Here is a 13,965-nt window from a genome sequence, read left to right on the forward strand (position 1 = left end):
CAGTCCCATCAGAAAGATCTCCCCTTCAAAGAAATCTATGAATTTACACTCTCTTCTCAGCGAGCCTGAGACCCTCCACAATTCCACTTACCAATCATCAAATACTACATTACACTCGTCCCCAATACGCGAAAAGGGGTTTGTTAAACCTTTTCCTCCCAGCAATAAGTTGCGGATCTCGTCGCTTCAGATGGCCGGTGTTGGTACTCCACAATTGCAGAAAAAGTCGTCAATACCCCAACTTCAAAAGAAACTGTCTAATTCACAACTTCAGAAAACAACTTCTATTCCACAACTTCACAAGAAACCCTCTATTCCTAATTTACTGAAGAAGTCATCGACAACAAATCTCCAGCAGAAACCATCGATTTCTAACTTGCATAGACCTGAACAGAACTATCTTCAGCCCAAACTCACCAAAAAATCATCTATACCCCAGTTGCAGAAAAAGCTGTCTATTCCCAATCTCTCATATAATACCAAGATATCCAGTTCGATGTCTACCACGTCAATGGGTCCATCCAGAATACCCACATCAAAGTCTTCTAGGCAAATCTCACCTTCCTCGTCTTCCAAGTCGTTGAGTGCTGCCATCTTGGGCAAGTCCCAAAAGATCAATACAGAATACCACTCTACTCAGCATAAGATCACGACTTCAAGCTCAACTACGTCGTTTTCGAATAATAAGGTCACAGTTCCTCAGCCGTTCAGTCTCTACGACAAACCTACCATCTCGTCGTCGCAGAAATCGTTGAACAGGTTCCAACGTTTCAGAGACAAGTTTAATTGATATTGCTTGCAATGTCAAAATACCCTAACGTAATGTAGGATAACCACTACAGATATAGAAATTGTATTAATTAATGCCATATGATGCTGAATAGTTCCTATAACTGCCAATACATTATTTAATGTTCAGTTCTTATATAGTTGTAGCTACTATTGCTTTATCTATACTCAATAGTCAATTAGTATTCTTCTGAATAAGTCTATAATCTCTTTGTCTTAGTAGATATTTGACTGGACTTTGATCTCACCCCCCACTGTCAAGATCTGGGCACCAGTCCACTTTTCACCCTTTTGCAACTTGACAAAATCTGAAACGTTACCTGGTTCTACACAGAGCATGTTCAAGTAACCGTTTTTAGGCAAGAAGTCAGCCATTCCATCTGATTTCTTGATCCAAGGGTTCCAGACTACAGCATCAGGTAAATTCTTACGGACTACATTGATCAAAACTTTACCAAACTCGATGATCTGGAAAGTTTTGCCATAATCAACTTTCTTATAAATTCTGTCGAATTCCTCGTGGAAACTGATGATAGGCGACTTTTCCACGTATTCCTCGGCCAAAAGCTGGTCAAAGCATTTCTGGTCGATCAAGTTGTTGACCAAGGTGTCTGTGATATCTGGAACTCTGAAGTAAGTGTGGAAGAGCCAGTTGAACTCAAACTCTTTTTCACCCGCGTTTTCCACTTCGATCTCAGTGGTGAGTTTGTCCAACTCCAAGGAGACAGTAAGGATAAGCGTGAAGTCGTAGTCGCCGTTTCCCCACAACTTGAGTGCTTCAGACAGCACCTGTTCTGGGCTTAAGGCAAATTGCACTGTAGGAGGATTCGCAGAAGTCTGGCCCAAGAATTCCCATTCCGAAGATCTGGCGAATCCGTGCTGAGGAAGAGGGAAAGTGGGATGGTTTGCATCTTTCTGTTTGCCAAATACCGGGAAGACTAATGGGATACCTCCTCTGACGGGTTTAGAACCATCAACCTTGGCACCTTCACTGAGCCAGAGTTGTTCTTTTCCTTTGTTCTTCCACGAGAGTACGTTGGCACCATACTTAAGAATAGTGACGGTGGTGGAATTATCTTCTGGGTGGGTGAGCACAACTTGGGAGTCGTTGTCTTCTACAGGCATGGTGGCTAGGTGTCTTCGTGATCGATAGAGAGGTGTCAATGGCACGGTAGAGAAACGGTGGATGTGAAAGAAAGAAGAGTACCTTGCTTTTGGAAAACTGAAGTAGTGGAGTTTTAGCGAGACACCCATGTGGACGTGCGGCAGGATAGCGAGAATAGACAGAAGTCTTAGGGAAATAGCGAGAAATCTTGAGAGATAGCGAGAAGCAAAAGTGATCCGCCTAGTGAGATTCGTGCGAGTAGGGAGAGATAATTAAAAAGGACGGGTTACCGGGGTTATGGAATTAGCACGATGTTGCACTTTTAGGCAAGGTTCTATAAACAGAGGTAGTCTACGGGAAACAGAGGCCCAACAAAATAGTGAGGTTTTGTGCGGGTTACTTGCAGCCGTGGAGAGAAATAGCGAGAATTCGCGCAGCGAGATTACCGAGAGCTCTAGAGAGAATTGAACAGTCCTGAGGGGGAGAAATTTCAGTTCGGCCTCTGGAACTCCACACCGAGCGGAGGATGCCCGGCTTTGTAGTTGACATTGTCCAGTTGCTGGCACCTAACTAAAACAAAGTAGTGTATCTTCTCCTCAGCTACGCTGGAACAAGCTTACCCCGACGGAAATAATACAGAACAGGCAATTGGTGACGGAGTTCATGTGACCATCTCGAATCATCGTTAGGTACAGCTCTGCCAAAAGACAGATCCTTCCAGTGCCTACGACATTCTTTCGTCACAGATTAATATATGCACGGCTGAGGCTTAACATCGCTGGGAGCATCACCAGCGGGTGCAAAAGAGTTCACCAGACTTCCAGGACTAGAAGAATGTATAAAGTAGAGTAAAGTTTTCTATGAAAATCTAAGCAATTTTATACGCAATTTGAGAGAAATCGTGCAATTGAAGGAGTACCAGAATGGAACCACCATATTGAGTAGCATAGCAAGCAATTGAACACTGTAGACAGTTGGAAGTTTGTAGAAAATGCCTGCTTAACAACTGGTATTGTATGAGATGGACTGAGATGAGATGAGATGAGATGAGATGAGATGGCTGCACAATGAATTACAGTTTTGAGAGAAGAATAGAGTTGTAATGCTGGAAAATACCGAAACAATAAAAACAAATATACACATTAGCCAGGCTAGATACACCGGTTTGAGCCCAGAAATCAAAACCAGATTTCAAGCCCCCTGAACACTCTGTGTGATGATCTTGACGAAATGGAAACAGCTGTGTAGTGGCACATCTAGGTCATTTGATTGCACTTTTTCACCTATCTCAGCTGCCCTCCCGGTGAGAGAGTTGCACATTTTTTTCTCATAAAGACTTCTAGATGCTGGTTAGATAATAAAATACTAGCAGCGCACAGCAATTTTTAATGTGTGTCTGCGACATCTAGCATAATATGTCGCTCTACCCCTATTCTCGGATGCAGACACATCCGGTGCTTCCCACCGTCACACTCCCAGCCTGAATTGCTTTTCTCGCCTGACCCTGCAACTGGCGCCTGTACGCTGCGCAAAAGCTGCAGAAGAAAAGTCGCACTATGTGCCAAAAGTCGTGTTCCCACCTCATGAAGTCTTTCCTGGCCAGGCTTATATTAACAAATAAATTTGCTGCTTAGCAACTCTGGTTCAGTGAAAGTTTGCTTTTCTTGCAACTGTTACTACCACCCTTGTCCTTGTTCATCCTTGTATAGTCTAACGTCAGTAAGCCGCTGGTATCACCACGTCGCTGTATTGCCTTCCGTTTGCCGTTTCCGCCCCTTTTCTCCCGGTCTCGCCTTCGTAACCACGTCCAAATCAAGTTTCAAAACATCACCGCGAAACCTTCAATTACAAGAAAGGACCCAGAACTCTCCCAAACAAAATAAAAGCTGTCCTCATATTCAGACAGTATCCAGACAAATCCTCTTATAGCATTCATCTCGCTTTTGTCATACCAGACCATCGATTACTGCTTTGAATCATCACCTATATCTCATCTTCCATTCAGGCCACTTTCAGAGTAATATCTATCGTTAATCACCGTTACAGTAACATTCAACTCCGTCTGACATCCTACTATAACTTATCATATTAATCATATTTGTATAATCATATTGAATTATTTCACATTTATCTTAATACCAATCATATCCTGATCTATCATGTCTACCATCCTCAGATCGAGAGCTATACAGAAGCCGTACCAGCTTTTCCACTACTTCTTTCTTTCAGAAAAACAACCAAATAACACGCTTTCGGATCTCTCATTTGATACCGACATCTCAATCTCGATCAGAAAGTTCAAAAACCACAACTGGACTGTCAAAGAAGTTCTTCATTATGGCTTCCTCGCTTCCGTCATCTTCTTTGTCTTCATAATATTTCCAGCCTCGTTCCTCGTCAAGATCCCCATCTTAGCTGCATTCACGTTCTGCTTCTTGTTACCCTTGACGTCACAGTTTTTTGTGCATGCATTGCCAATTTTCTCGTGGTTGGCGTTGTACTTCAGTGCTGGGAAGATTCCTACCGCATGGAAACCGGCCATTTCTGTTAAAGTCTTGCCAGCAATGGAGACTATCTTGTACGGGGACAATTTGTCCAACGTTTTAGCCACTGTTACTACTTCTTTCTTGGATATTGTAGCATGGCTTCCTTATGGAATTTTGCATTTTTCTGCTCCTTTTGTAGTCGCTATCTTCATCTTCCTCTTTGGACCTCCTACTTCACTTAGGTCATTTGGCTTTGCTTTCGGTTATATGAACTTGGTTGGTGTTATGACACAGATCTTGTTTCCAGCTGCTGCTCCCTGGTACAAGAACTTATACGGTTTAGAACCAGCCAATTACTCGATGCATGGATCTCCTGGAGGTTTAGGTAGGATTGACGAGTTGCTAGGCTTTGACATGTACACAACTGCTTTTTCGAACTCGCCAGTCATTTTCGGAGCATTTCCTTCTTTGCATTCTGGCTGTGCTGTCATGGACGTCTTGTTCTTGTGCTGGTTATTTCCAAAGTACCGTGTTTTGTGGTGGGGCTATGCTACGTATCTCTGGTGGAGTACGATGTATTTGACCCATCACTACTTCATCGACTTGATTGGTGGTGCAGCTTTGTCTTTTGTCGTTTTCCAGTACACCAGATACAACCATTTGCCGGTTGTAGAGGCCAACAAGTTCTGTAGATGGTCGTATACCGAAATCGAAAAGATCGACATTCCCACTATCGATCCATTGTCTTCTCATTTCGTCAGCATCAACGACATGGAGTCCAGCATTGGGAACTCGAGATACAACTACCCCTACTTTCTTGAACAGCATAATAATAATGGAACCTTAGTGGAAGATTTCGAGATGTCAACTGTCTCCAGATCTAGACAGGCTTCAAGAAACTTATTGCCCACAACTTTCGCAGCTACTGAACCTGCTGGAGTTTCCTTACACCAACATTTGGTTGAGGAAGAAGAGGAAGACATTTCTTCCATGGAAAACAGCGCTACCCCTTCCGTATTTGAAGACGAACATCATCAGATGATGAGTTCGACTGCATCGCAAACTTCTCTCGAAGAGTTGGAGTCTACAGCTTCTATCCATTTGGATACTCCAAGTTCAAAGAGCTACAACAAGAGCAAGTAAAGAAAACAGCATCTCCACCAATGTACATACTAGAAAGCCAGAGTTGGTCTAATTGCTAATTTTAATGATCCCTAATAAAGCACCAACTCAGGCAATTTAATCGTTTAATGATTGCTTTATTGGTTCGATTTGTCATGAACTTAGAACCCATACTGACGAGAGTAATAATCCCCACATCTTCTCGTTTCAGTACAACAAGATTATTGATAGTCAATACTAGTGTTATTAGCGGCACTATTGGTTCTATATAGATTTTCTGTTGTGGGTTATATTTAATACATAATTAATTCGTTTTAACATTTCGTATTCTTGGATATAGAGTATTATGATAAACTCGCAGAACTATTATTGTCTAATAGTGGTCTTGTGATATTGGTTCTATAAAGGGCTTATACTTAACGCAATTAATGTCTGAAATACTACAACAGTCCTACTAATTATACAACATCAAATAACTCGCCTTGTCATTATAGAGGGTGTGGAGTTTCTACGGCAATTACTTCAATAAATCAAAATTGATCCCCCCAAGAAAGTGGTTGCGAAATTTATTTGTCACAAAAGGAAAAGTACCATTTCGCCTTGACATATTTATTACGGCATTCCAACTCTAGACAATGCTATCTCGGATAAATTGGCCTCCATTGCGGCTTCTGTAGAAGAGATCAATAAGGGTGTTAACTACGAGATATTAGTCCGACTTTGTACCCAGTATTCTTGCTTCGGCTGAAAAAGGTGGGTTACTATATTGTTGAACAATATTTTAATTTAATTCTGACGCAGAACTTTCCGAGCCGATGCTTAAAATTGGCTACTCCCACATTTCAATTCGCCGAAACACACATGGCAGACCGATACTGACTACCGCCGTTGTAGCTCCATTCGGTGAAGGCGGTAATCTGGTGAATCAACTGAATCCTTAGGTTGTGAATTGGTTTGGGTGCATATTCTGCAGCGAGCTAGAATTTTTCAGCAATTTCATTGTTCAGATTTTCAATTGATTAATTCACCGCAAATCAAATTCGATAGCCACAGCTGTGAAGTTTAGTGGACTAAGTGTAGTGGAGATTGTAGGGACATAGCTTATAGGAGGAGAGTAGTGGAAGGTAGTGGAGAAATAATAGAAGTAAAAGTTGGGTTCGCTGTCTCTCGTAAAACCAAGACGTTGGGAGAAGACATGGACATAGTGGAGATTGTTTTTCCGAAGTCAAGGAAAACTACAGCCTTTCAATGAACAAGATACAATGAACATACAAGCATTACTGAAGCCAAATCGCTCAGAATTTGAAGCAAAAACAGGCAACACCCATCCTGGTCGAGTTGGAGAGAAAATGAGATTTAGACTGAAAACTCACCATTTAGACCAATTTAGTACATCCAGACAAATGAGAAAATGACAAATTTGTTTCTTCTGACAAACCACCAAATGGAGAAAATGTAGAAGCAACATTTTACTTCGGGCCACAGAAAGAGGACCCGATATTCTGTCCAGATCCATCCATATCTCCATCTTAAGCCTGCCCGTTCAGTGGAGGCGAGTCTTGAGTTCCTGCTCGTAAAAGCATGTCTGTATAGTAGCGCGATTCACTTATACGTATGTCATTTTTCCGGACCGACAGGGTTTCCGGAAGGTGGATTCGAAAGAAGAAAGCCCTCGCCCGTTTATTGCTAGTGGGGTCCAACCCTTTCACGTCTTTTCACATAGTTTCACATTATTGCAAATCACTCTCCTAGCATCTTCTGGTTGGATTCAGAAGTTTTTAGAGTTGAGTGTCTGTTGCAATAGAAAGTCTGCGTCTGGTTGTTTGTGTCCGACCATGAGCGGTTAATGTCAGAATAATTTTCGGTGCACTTAGAACACCTGGAACTGTTCCAAAATATGGCTGCTTCATTCTATTAGTACGGGCTGACTCAGACAGAAAATACCGCAGCAGATCAGAAACACCGATGCAGTGTCTGCCTTTACAGTATGTACTACACTCAGACTATCAGATACTAAATTGCTGAAAATAATTACAGATTGCTCCTATAAGCCATCCATTGTAAGTATATTCCAGTAAATATTATTCTAGTAAATACATACTGGTTACGAAGCTGTCAGTCACAGACAACCGGCTGCTCCCTACTTTAACCTCTGCTTTCTACGTCACAAACTGTAGCACAATAGACTATATAGTTCACTACAGCAGACTTGGAGTCTCGTTCTGCCAATTCTCTGCGCAAAAATCCATCTGAATTGGAGCCAGCAGATAAAAAATTATTTCTTAATGCGAAAAGTCTGCAGTATTCATAGTGCATTATACTCCGTGCTTAACTCAGCCAGCATGCAAACCCGTACACTTTCTGTCTGCCTTCCCATAGTAAAGAGCATGGAAGCATATATTCAGCCAGTTAGCATTGTTGAATTTTCAATGACTATCATCATTCCTTTGCTTCCGGTTTTCCATCTGTCTTCATTTCCACTTACGGCTCACAGCGCAGCAAGCTGAATACTGTCGGACTGTCTTCATTAGTGCTTTCAGACAATTGAAGTGATTTCCACGTATTTCTGTCTGTTTCTGAGCCTGTTCCATCCTTGAGCACATATTAAGTCTTGACAAGGAAAATTCTGCCAGTTCGCCAGCACCAACTCTTGAACAACAATATCAAGTGGAATCGTTGCAGAATCGTTCCAAACCCCTCCGCCTTTATTCCTAGCACATCCGCAGCATTTCTGGCTAACCAACACACTATTCAAGATATTTCTTCAGTTCCAAGATTCTGTAATTCATATCCAGAGACACTAGCAAAGTAGTTGAAGTTCTGAGTGTTTCAATAAACTAGTAATCATAGAACCATTACAAGTCCAAAGCTTCTGAAGAATCCCGGTTCTATTTTGATCAATATATCTTTGAATTGAGAACCATCACTTTCAACAGTTTCAACGATACACCACTATCTCATTACTGTCAACTGTGGATCACTCTTCCATTTCCATATCAACACCTATTCCGTAACTATATCATCATTCGCCAACTATAGCACCATATCTATTTGATATTTGCAAATTCACATCTTCACATCCTTCACATACATTTACGAACCATATCATATATTTATCTCGTTGATGCTCCTCTTCTTCACGATATAGTGCAATCACATATAATTCACATACAAAATGGAGCTGCTACAGCTGCTATCTATAACAGCAACGTCGTTCCTACCGGAATCTACCTTCCTTGCATTCACCGAAGATGCCGTAAAGCCATCCAGTTCTAACTTCTTCGTTTCTGCCACCAAAATGGTGATAGACCTCGTTATCAGAGCATCTGGCCATAACCAGATTGATGAATTCACAGACAGGCAGGCTCTTGTCCAAAGAATTCTTGCAACCTCCTCATCGTGTGCTTCAATCCTGTTGTGTCTCGCTGCATTCTATTCATTTCTCGCTATCGACCCCAGAAGGTTAATTTTCAGACATCAGCTCATTTTCTTTTTACTTTCCTTTGATATGTTAAAGGCTGTCATTCTTCTATTGTATCCTACACGAGTCTTGACTCATTCATCTTCGTACTACAATGACCAGTTCTGCCAGGTTGTTGGCTTCTTCACAGCAACAGCTATAGAAGGAGCAGACATCGCTATCTTGGCATTCGCGGTACATACTTATTTACTTATCTTTAAACCCAGTCTCAGTACCAAGGTCAAGAACTCGACGAGAACAGAAGGAGGCTTGTACAAATTTCGTTTCTACGTGTATGTGATGTCTTTCCTTATTCCATTAGTTCTTGCCAGTTTGGCATTTGTCAATGGAACTGGCTATATTTCTCTAGTCTGCTGGTGCTACTTGCCGCAAAGACCAGTGTGGTACCGTTTTGTGTTGAGTTGGGTTCCTAGATATTGCATTGTCGTCATCATCTTTGTCTTCTACGCACTTATCTACTATCATGTGATACGAGAGTTCAAGACTTTAGGTGGTGTATTCACGACAATGCACAAATCCCAAGGAAATGTCCACCCTAAACTCGCAGACGACGAGAAGCCAGGACTTTACTCTGCTTTAAAGTACTTCTTGAGCCTTATTAAGGATACAGCAATGCCTAAATTCGTATTTCCTACAGAAGAATTGACACCTCTGAACACAAGACAGATGCATGAAGATCCTCGCCATAAGAACGAGAATGATGACGATGAAGAAGATGTTTCTGATCTTTCGTCGACTCCTCCAGTTCATGTAGATACAGAAAACATTGTCTACGATCCAGAATTGCACGCGGCAAACTTGGAGAGCTTCAGGAAGAGACAGAAGATTATCCAGAAACAGATGAAGTCCATCTTTGTCTATCCTTTTGCGTACTGTTTCCTCTGGTTGTTTCCTTTCATTCTTCACATCACCCAAGTGAACTACGAAGAAAGACATGGTCCGATCTACTGGATAAACTGCATGGGTGCATTCTTCCAGCCCTTCAATGGTTTTGTAGATGCATTGGTCTTTTTCTACAGGGAGCAGCCTTGGAACTATACGATTATGAAAAATTACGAAAAGGAGCACACAACGAGGATGAACAGCATGATGCTTCACCCAATGCACCACGCTTCCCAGGCTTCTCCACACCATTTCCAAAGCATTGGAAGCGAGTCTATCACCACTAGTGCCAGATTGACCAAGAATTCTGACAGTATCACAGCGGGCTTGATTGATTTGCTGCAATACCCCTTCTACCGTAGATGGTTGAACGACCTTCATTTTCCTCTCTTTGCTTTACCAACAGAAGAAAACATTATAAAGTTGCAAAATAAATTCATCCAAGACAGAAACAATAATAGAAGTGCAGTAACAGTTGACGAGCAAGCGCACGAAAAGCTTGTCGATGCGGGCATCGTCAGTAGCTTGAATAAGACTCACGACTATTCCAATATCCTAAGTGGTGATCTCAACGAGGGAGACTTCAGAAAGAATCTCAACTTACATAATTTCAAACTTAATTTCGACGGCAGCAAGTCACGAAGTTCAAGTCTGTACAAGCGTTCGTCTCTCACCGGAGGATTATCTACCAATTCAGGACGTAGAGGCAGTGTGATTTCATCGCTGAAATCAAGCAGATCTCAACGTATCAACCTGGACGTCACCGATCCAATTGTTCGTGAAGATGGTAGAAGAATGAGTTTAGGAACAACCATGATGATGACCGCCTACCATCCACCCATCAACGAGCCTAATAACTTGGAATTGAAACCTTTCAAGAAGACTTCCCATAGCGGATCTCCACATTCTTCTAATGGCAAGAAATCTTATGCTTCTACAACTAGAAATAGCAATAGCGGTAGTGCAACTACTGATCCAAATGACGAGATCGACTTCATAGAGTTCTTGAAGAAAGGACCCCACTAAATGTATCATAACGAGTGTCTACGTAATAATCTAGAATAATTAATAGAATTGAAACTGTAGAATTTTGATAGAAAGACGGGCTCAGAAATAGTGAATTCGGCGCAGCAAATGCCGACCACAAGTCAGTCTAACATGTATTGAAAGAAATTGGATTCCAGTGGCTACAAAAGAATGGGTGCAAATTTAGGGTTTCTTGGTGCAGGAGACATATACAACCTAAAGCATAATGTACAACAATGCACTTCTCAATGAGATAACGACCTTGTCTTACTCTGGGTGCAAATTGTTTCCGCCGCTTCATCTTCTTATTCTATTTGATATCTATAGTTGCTATCTGACAAGAAAATCCCAATGTGCAAACACCATAGTGGCATCAGATTTGTCTGATTTCATGCATATAAAAAATCCCAAATAGGGGATAACGCCGACACACTATAAGCGCATTTCAAAGTGGAAGCAAAAGAAGGATTAGACCATACCCAATTACGTGGATTGCAATGGGTTTTACAAAGCTTTCGACCATTGTGATAATATGAAAAGTTAACAAGAAGAGGCAAAAAGGTCTATCCAATATGAAGATAAGCATAGTAAAAGTATTTTTTGTATGACAGCTCGGTGAGCCGCATCCGAGCGGAAAAGTTTACAGAAACCCGAAATTGATTATTTGAAGGAAGAACTACAGCTTTTCACCAACCTGCTCGTACGGAATCGGCAAATACGAATGAATCATCTCTAAACTCAAAAGTCTAAGGCTTGAGCATTGGTAGCTGATGTTGGTGGGAAGCCGAGTGCTCGGTATTAATTCCGATCGCGGACCGGGAACCCGAAAAAAATATATGTCCACATCGTCTGCAGCTGTAGGTTAATATGAAAGTGAGTTTTCAATACTTAACTCTTATTTGTAAGCACTTCCTATCCTTTAACACCCAAAGGGACTGTACTATAAGTTGGAGATCAGATATTTATACGTATATATATACATATCTTTACTTGGTCATTTGTACAGTAAGGATAGCAGAATTTTAGTGTGGTGAGTTAACCTCGAAACCATATTCCCATTATAGTATAGCTGCGATGAGCCTAGCTTCTGATGATAAAGAGTCCATTTTGCCGACTTCCAAAGACTATGGATCTACCCCACTAAGCCAAGATAATAGCGAAGACCTGGTGGCTGTGAACGAAAAGGGCGACATAGATACTTCCAACAAGAAAAAGTACTACGAATCCAATGCTGGAGATGGTTCCAGAGCTGAAGATCAACATCTTACAGGCTTGACTTTGGCAGTGACGTTAGTGTCTTGTGTTTCGTGTTTGTTTCTAGTTGCATTGGACCAGACCATCGTGTCCACAATCTTAACGCAGGTTGGAGATAAGTTTAAAGAGTTCGAGAAAATCGGATGGTTAACATCAGGTTACCTTTTGCCTATGGCTACATTGGCTCCTTCTTATGGTAAGGTGGGGATTGCCTTTGGTAGAAAATATACCCTTCTTGTGGCCGTAATAGTGTTTGAGATCGGCTCCTTGATCTCAGGATTGTCAAACTCCATGAGCATGTTGATTGGTGGAAGAGTTATCCAAGGTATTGGTGGAGGTTGTGTCCAAGCAATGGTAGTTGTCATTTTGACAGAGTCTGTGCCTATTTCCAGACGTCCTTTATCGTATATGTTACTTGGGGTCACCTTCTCTCTTTCCTCTGTATTGGGACCTTTCATTGGTGGAGCTTTCGCTACACATGTTTCGTGGAGATGGTGCTTCTACATTAACATTCCAATTGGTGGTATGGCTGCAGCCTTGTTGATTTTCGGCTTCCATCCTCCAAAACCCGAAGGAAATATTAGACAGAAATTGGCCAAGATTGACTATTCGGGAACCTTCTTGCTCACTGTGGGATTGGTGTTGGTCTTGTTAGGTCTTACCTTTGGTGGTATCGATTTCCCTTGGAAGTCTGCTGCCGTTATTTGTTCTTTTGTAATTGGAGGTTTGTTCCTCATAGCATTCTGTGTCTGGAACTTCAAGTTTTCGAAGAATCCCATCATCATCCCGCAGATCGTGAGGATTCCTCCCCTTATGGCTGCATGCATCTCTGGATCTTTCAACTTTGGCTTTTTCTTGGCCAACTTTACGTATTTGGCTGTCTATTTCCAAGTCATATTCGGTGCCACTGCTTGGAAATCTGGTGTGGATTTGCTTCCCATGATTATTGCCGTTACCATGACTTCAATCTTGAACGGAGTGTTCATCAAGTTCACCAGATACGTCAAAATTACCATGTTGATTTCTGGTGTCTTGGGCCCAGTCGGTACAGGGTTGCTTTTGCTCCTCAGAAAAGATTCACCATTGGCCGACAGAATCGGTTTATTGATTCTCTGTGGTATCTCGATTGGTTTGCAGTTCCAAAGTTCCATGTTGGCAACCCAATTGTGTGCTCCTCCTGATATCACCGGTTCTTTGATTTTGAGTACCATCTTCCTCAACTTCCTTAAATCCACTGCAGCAGCCATTTCTGTTTCTTTGGCTCAACTTATTTTCCAAGCAAGTGGTACTTCATACATAAAAAGTTTGGTAAACAGTTTACCTCGTGATTCCGCTGAGTATCAAGCATTGTATGGTATTCCACCAAAGGACCTTATTTCAACCCCTAGAATCATTAACACATTGCCTGAATCGGCCAGGCAAATGGTATTGGACCAGTTCATGAGAGCATTGCACAATGTCTTCTACTTGGGACTAGCATTTTCGATCGTGGCTCTCATCGGTGCTGTCTTCACCACAAACAAGAAGATTCCAAAGGCTTCAGATATTGCCAAGAACAGCGATGTAGAAAAGGGCAACAAGGATGCTGCTACCACCGAAGAGTCGGAAATCATCAGTCAGATCGAATCCACTGCAAAGGATCAAGAATAAACGTACATAGAGAATGTCACATAGACGATAATAGGATCATAAAATATACTTAATACTCAGCATTAGTAGCACTTTTACAATAAATTCATTAAAGCATGCAACACCAGCAAAGACAATGACCAATACCGTTAGCTCTGCTCTTCGTAAAATGCCATATTGGCGATTTAACC

General features: G+C 41.7%; 4 protein-coding genes across 4 annotated transcripts; 3 read left to right on the forward strand and 1 right to left on the reverse strand. All coding sequences in view use genetic code 12, as the record gives it.

The window, feature by feature from the left end:
• Nucleotides 1-934: 934 nt before the first annotated feature.
• PICST_85423 (hypothetical uncharacterized conserved protein) lies at nucleotides 935-1,935 on the reverse strand. Its single transcript, XM_001386276.1, has one exon. It carries the CDS (start codon nucleotides 1,912-1,914, stop codon nucleotides 1,006-1,008), a length of 909 nt encoding a protein of 302 aa, XP_001386313.2. The 5' UTR covers nucleotides 1,915-1,935; the 3' UTR covers nucleotides 935-1,005.
• Nucleotides 1,936-3,572: 1,637 nt separating this feature from the next.
• On the forward strand, nucleotides 3,573-5,817 carry PICST_91106 (Aureobasidin A resistance protein). Its single transcript, XM_001386090.1, has one exon. The coding sequence runs from the start codon at nucleotides 4,054-4,056 to the stop codon at nucleotides 5,521-5,523; it is 1,470 nt and encodes a 489-aa protein (XP_001386127.1). The 5' UTR covers nucleotides 3,573-4,053; the 3' UTR covers nucleotides 5,524-5,817.
• A 2,860-nt stretch (nucleotides 5,818-8,677) lies between these two features.
• On the forward strand, nucleotides 8,678-10,309 carry PICST_62927 (G-protein coupled receptor; the record flags this gene model as incomplete). The annotated part of the gene is made up of 1 exon (XM_001386091.1): nucleotides 8,678-10,309. A coding segment is annotated over one exon (1,632 nt), but the record flags the coding sequence as incomplete, so codon positions are not given.
• Nucleotides 10,310-11,965: 1,656 nt separating this feature from the next.
• AZR1 (MDR transporter) lies at nucleotides 11,966-13,795 on the forward strand (the record flags this gene model as incomplete). Its single annotated transcript, XM_001386092.1, has 1 exon — nucleotides 11,966-13,795. The coding sequence occupies one exon, from the start codon at nucleotides 11,966-11,968 to the stop codon at nucleotides 13,793-13,795; it is 1,830 nt and encodes a 609-aa protein (XP_001386129.2).
• Nucleotides 13,796-13,965: the final 170 nt, after the last annotated feature.

The sequence above is a fragment of the Scheffersomyces stipitis genome, chromosome 7 (genome assembly GCF_000209165.1).
Source record: "Scheffersomyces stipitis CBS 6054 chromosome 7, complete sequence".
NCBI classification, from domain to species: domain Eukaryota; kingdom Fungi; phylum Ascomycota; class Pichiomycetes; order Serinales; family Debaryomycetaceae; genus Scheffersomyces; species Scheffersomyces stipitis.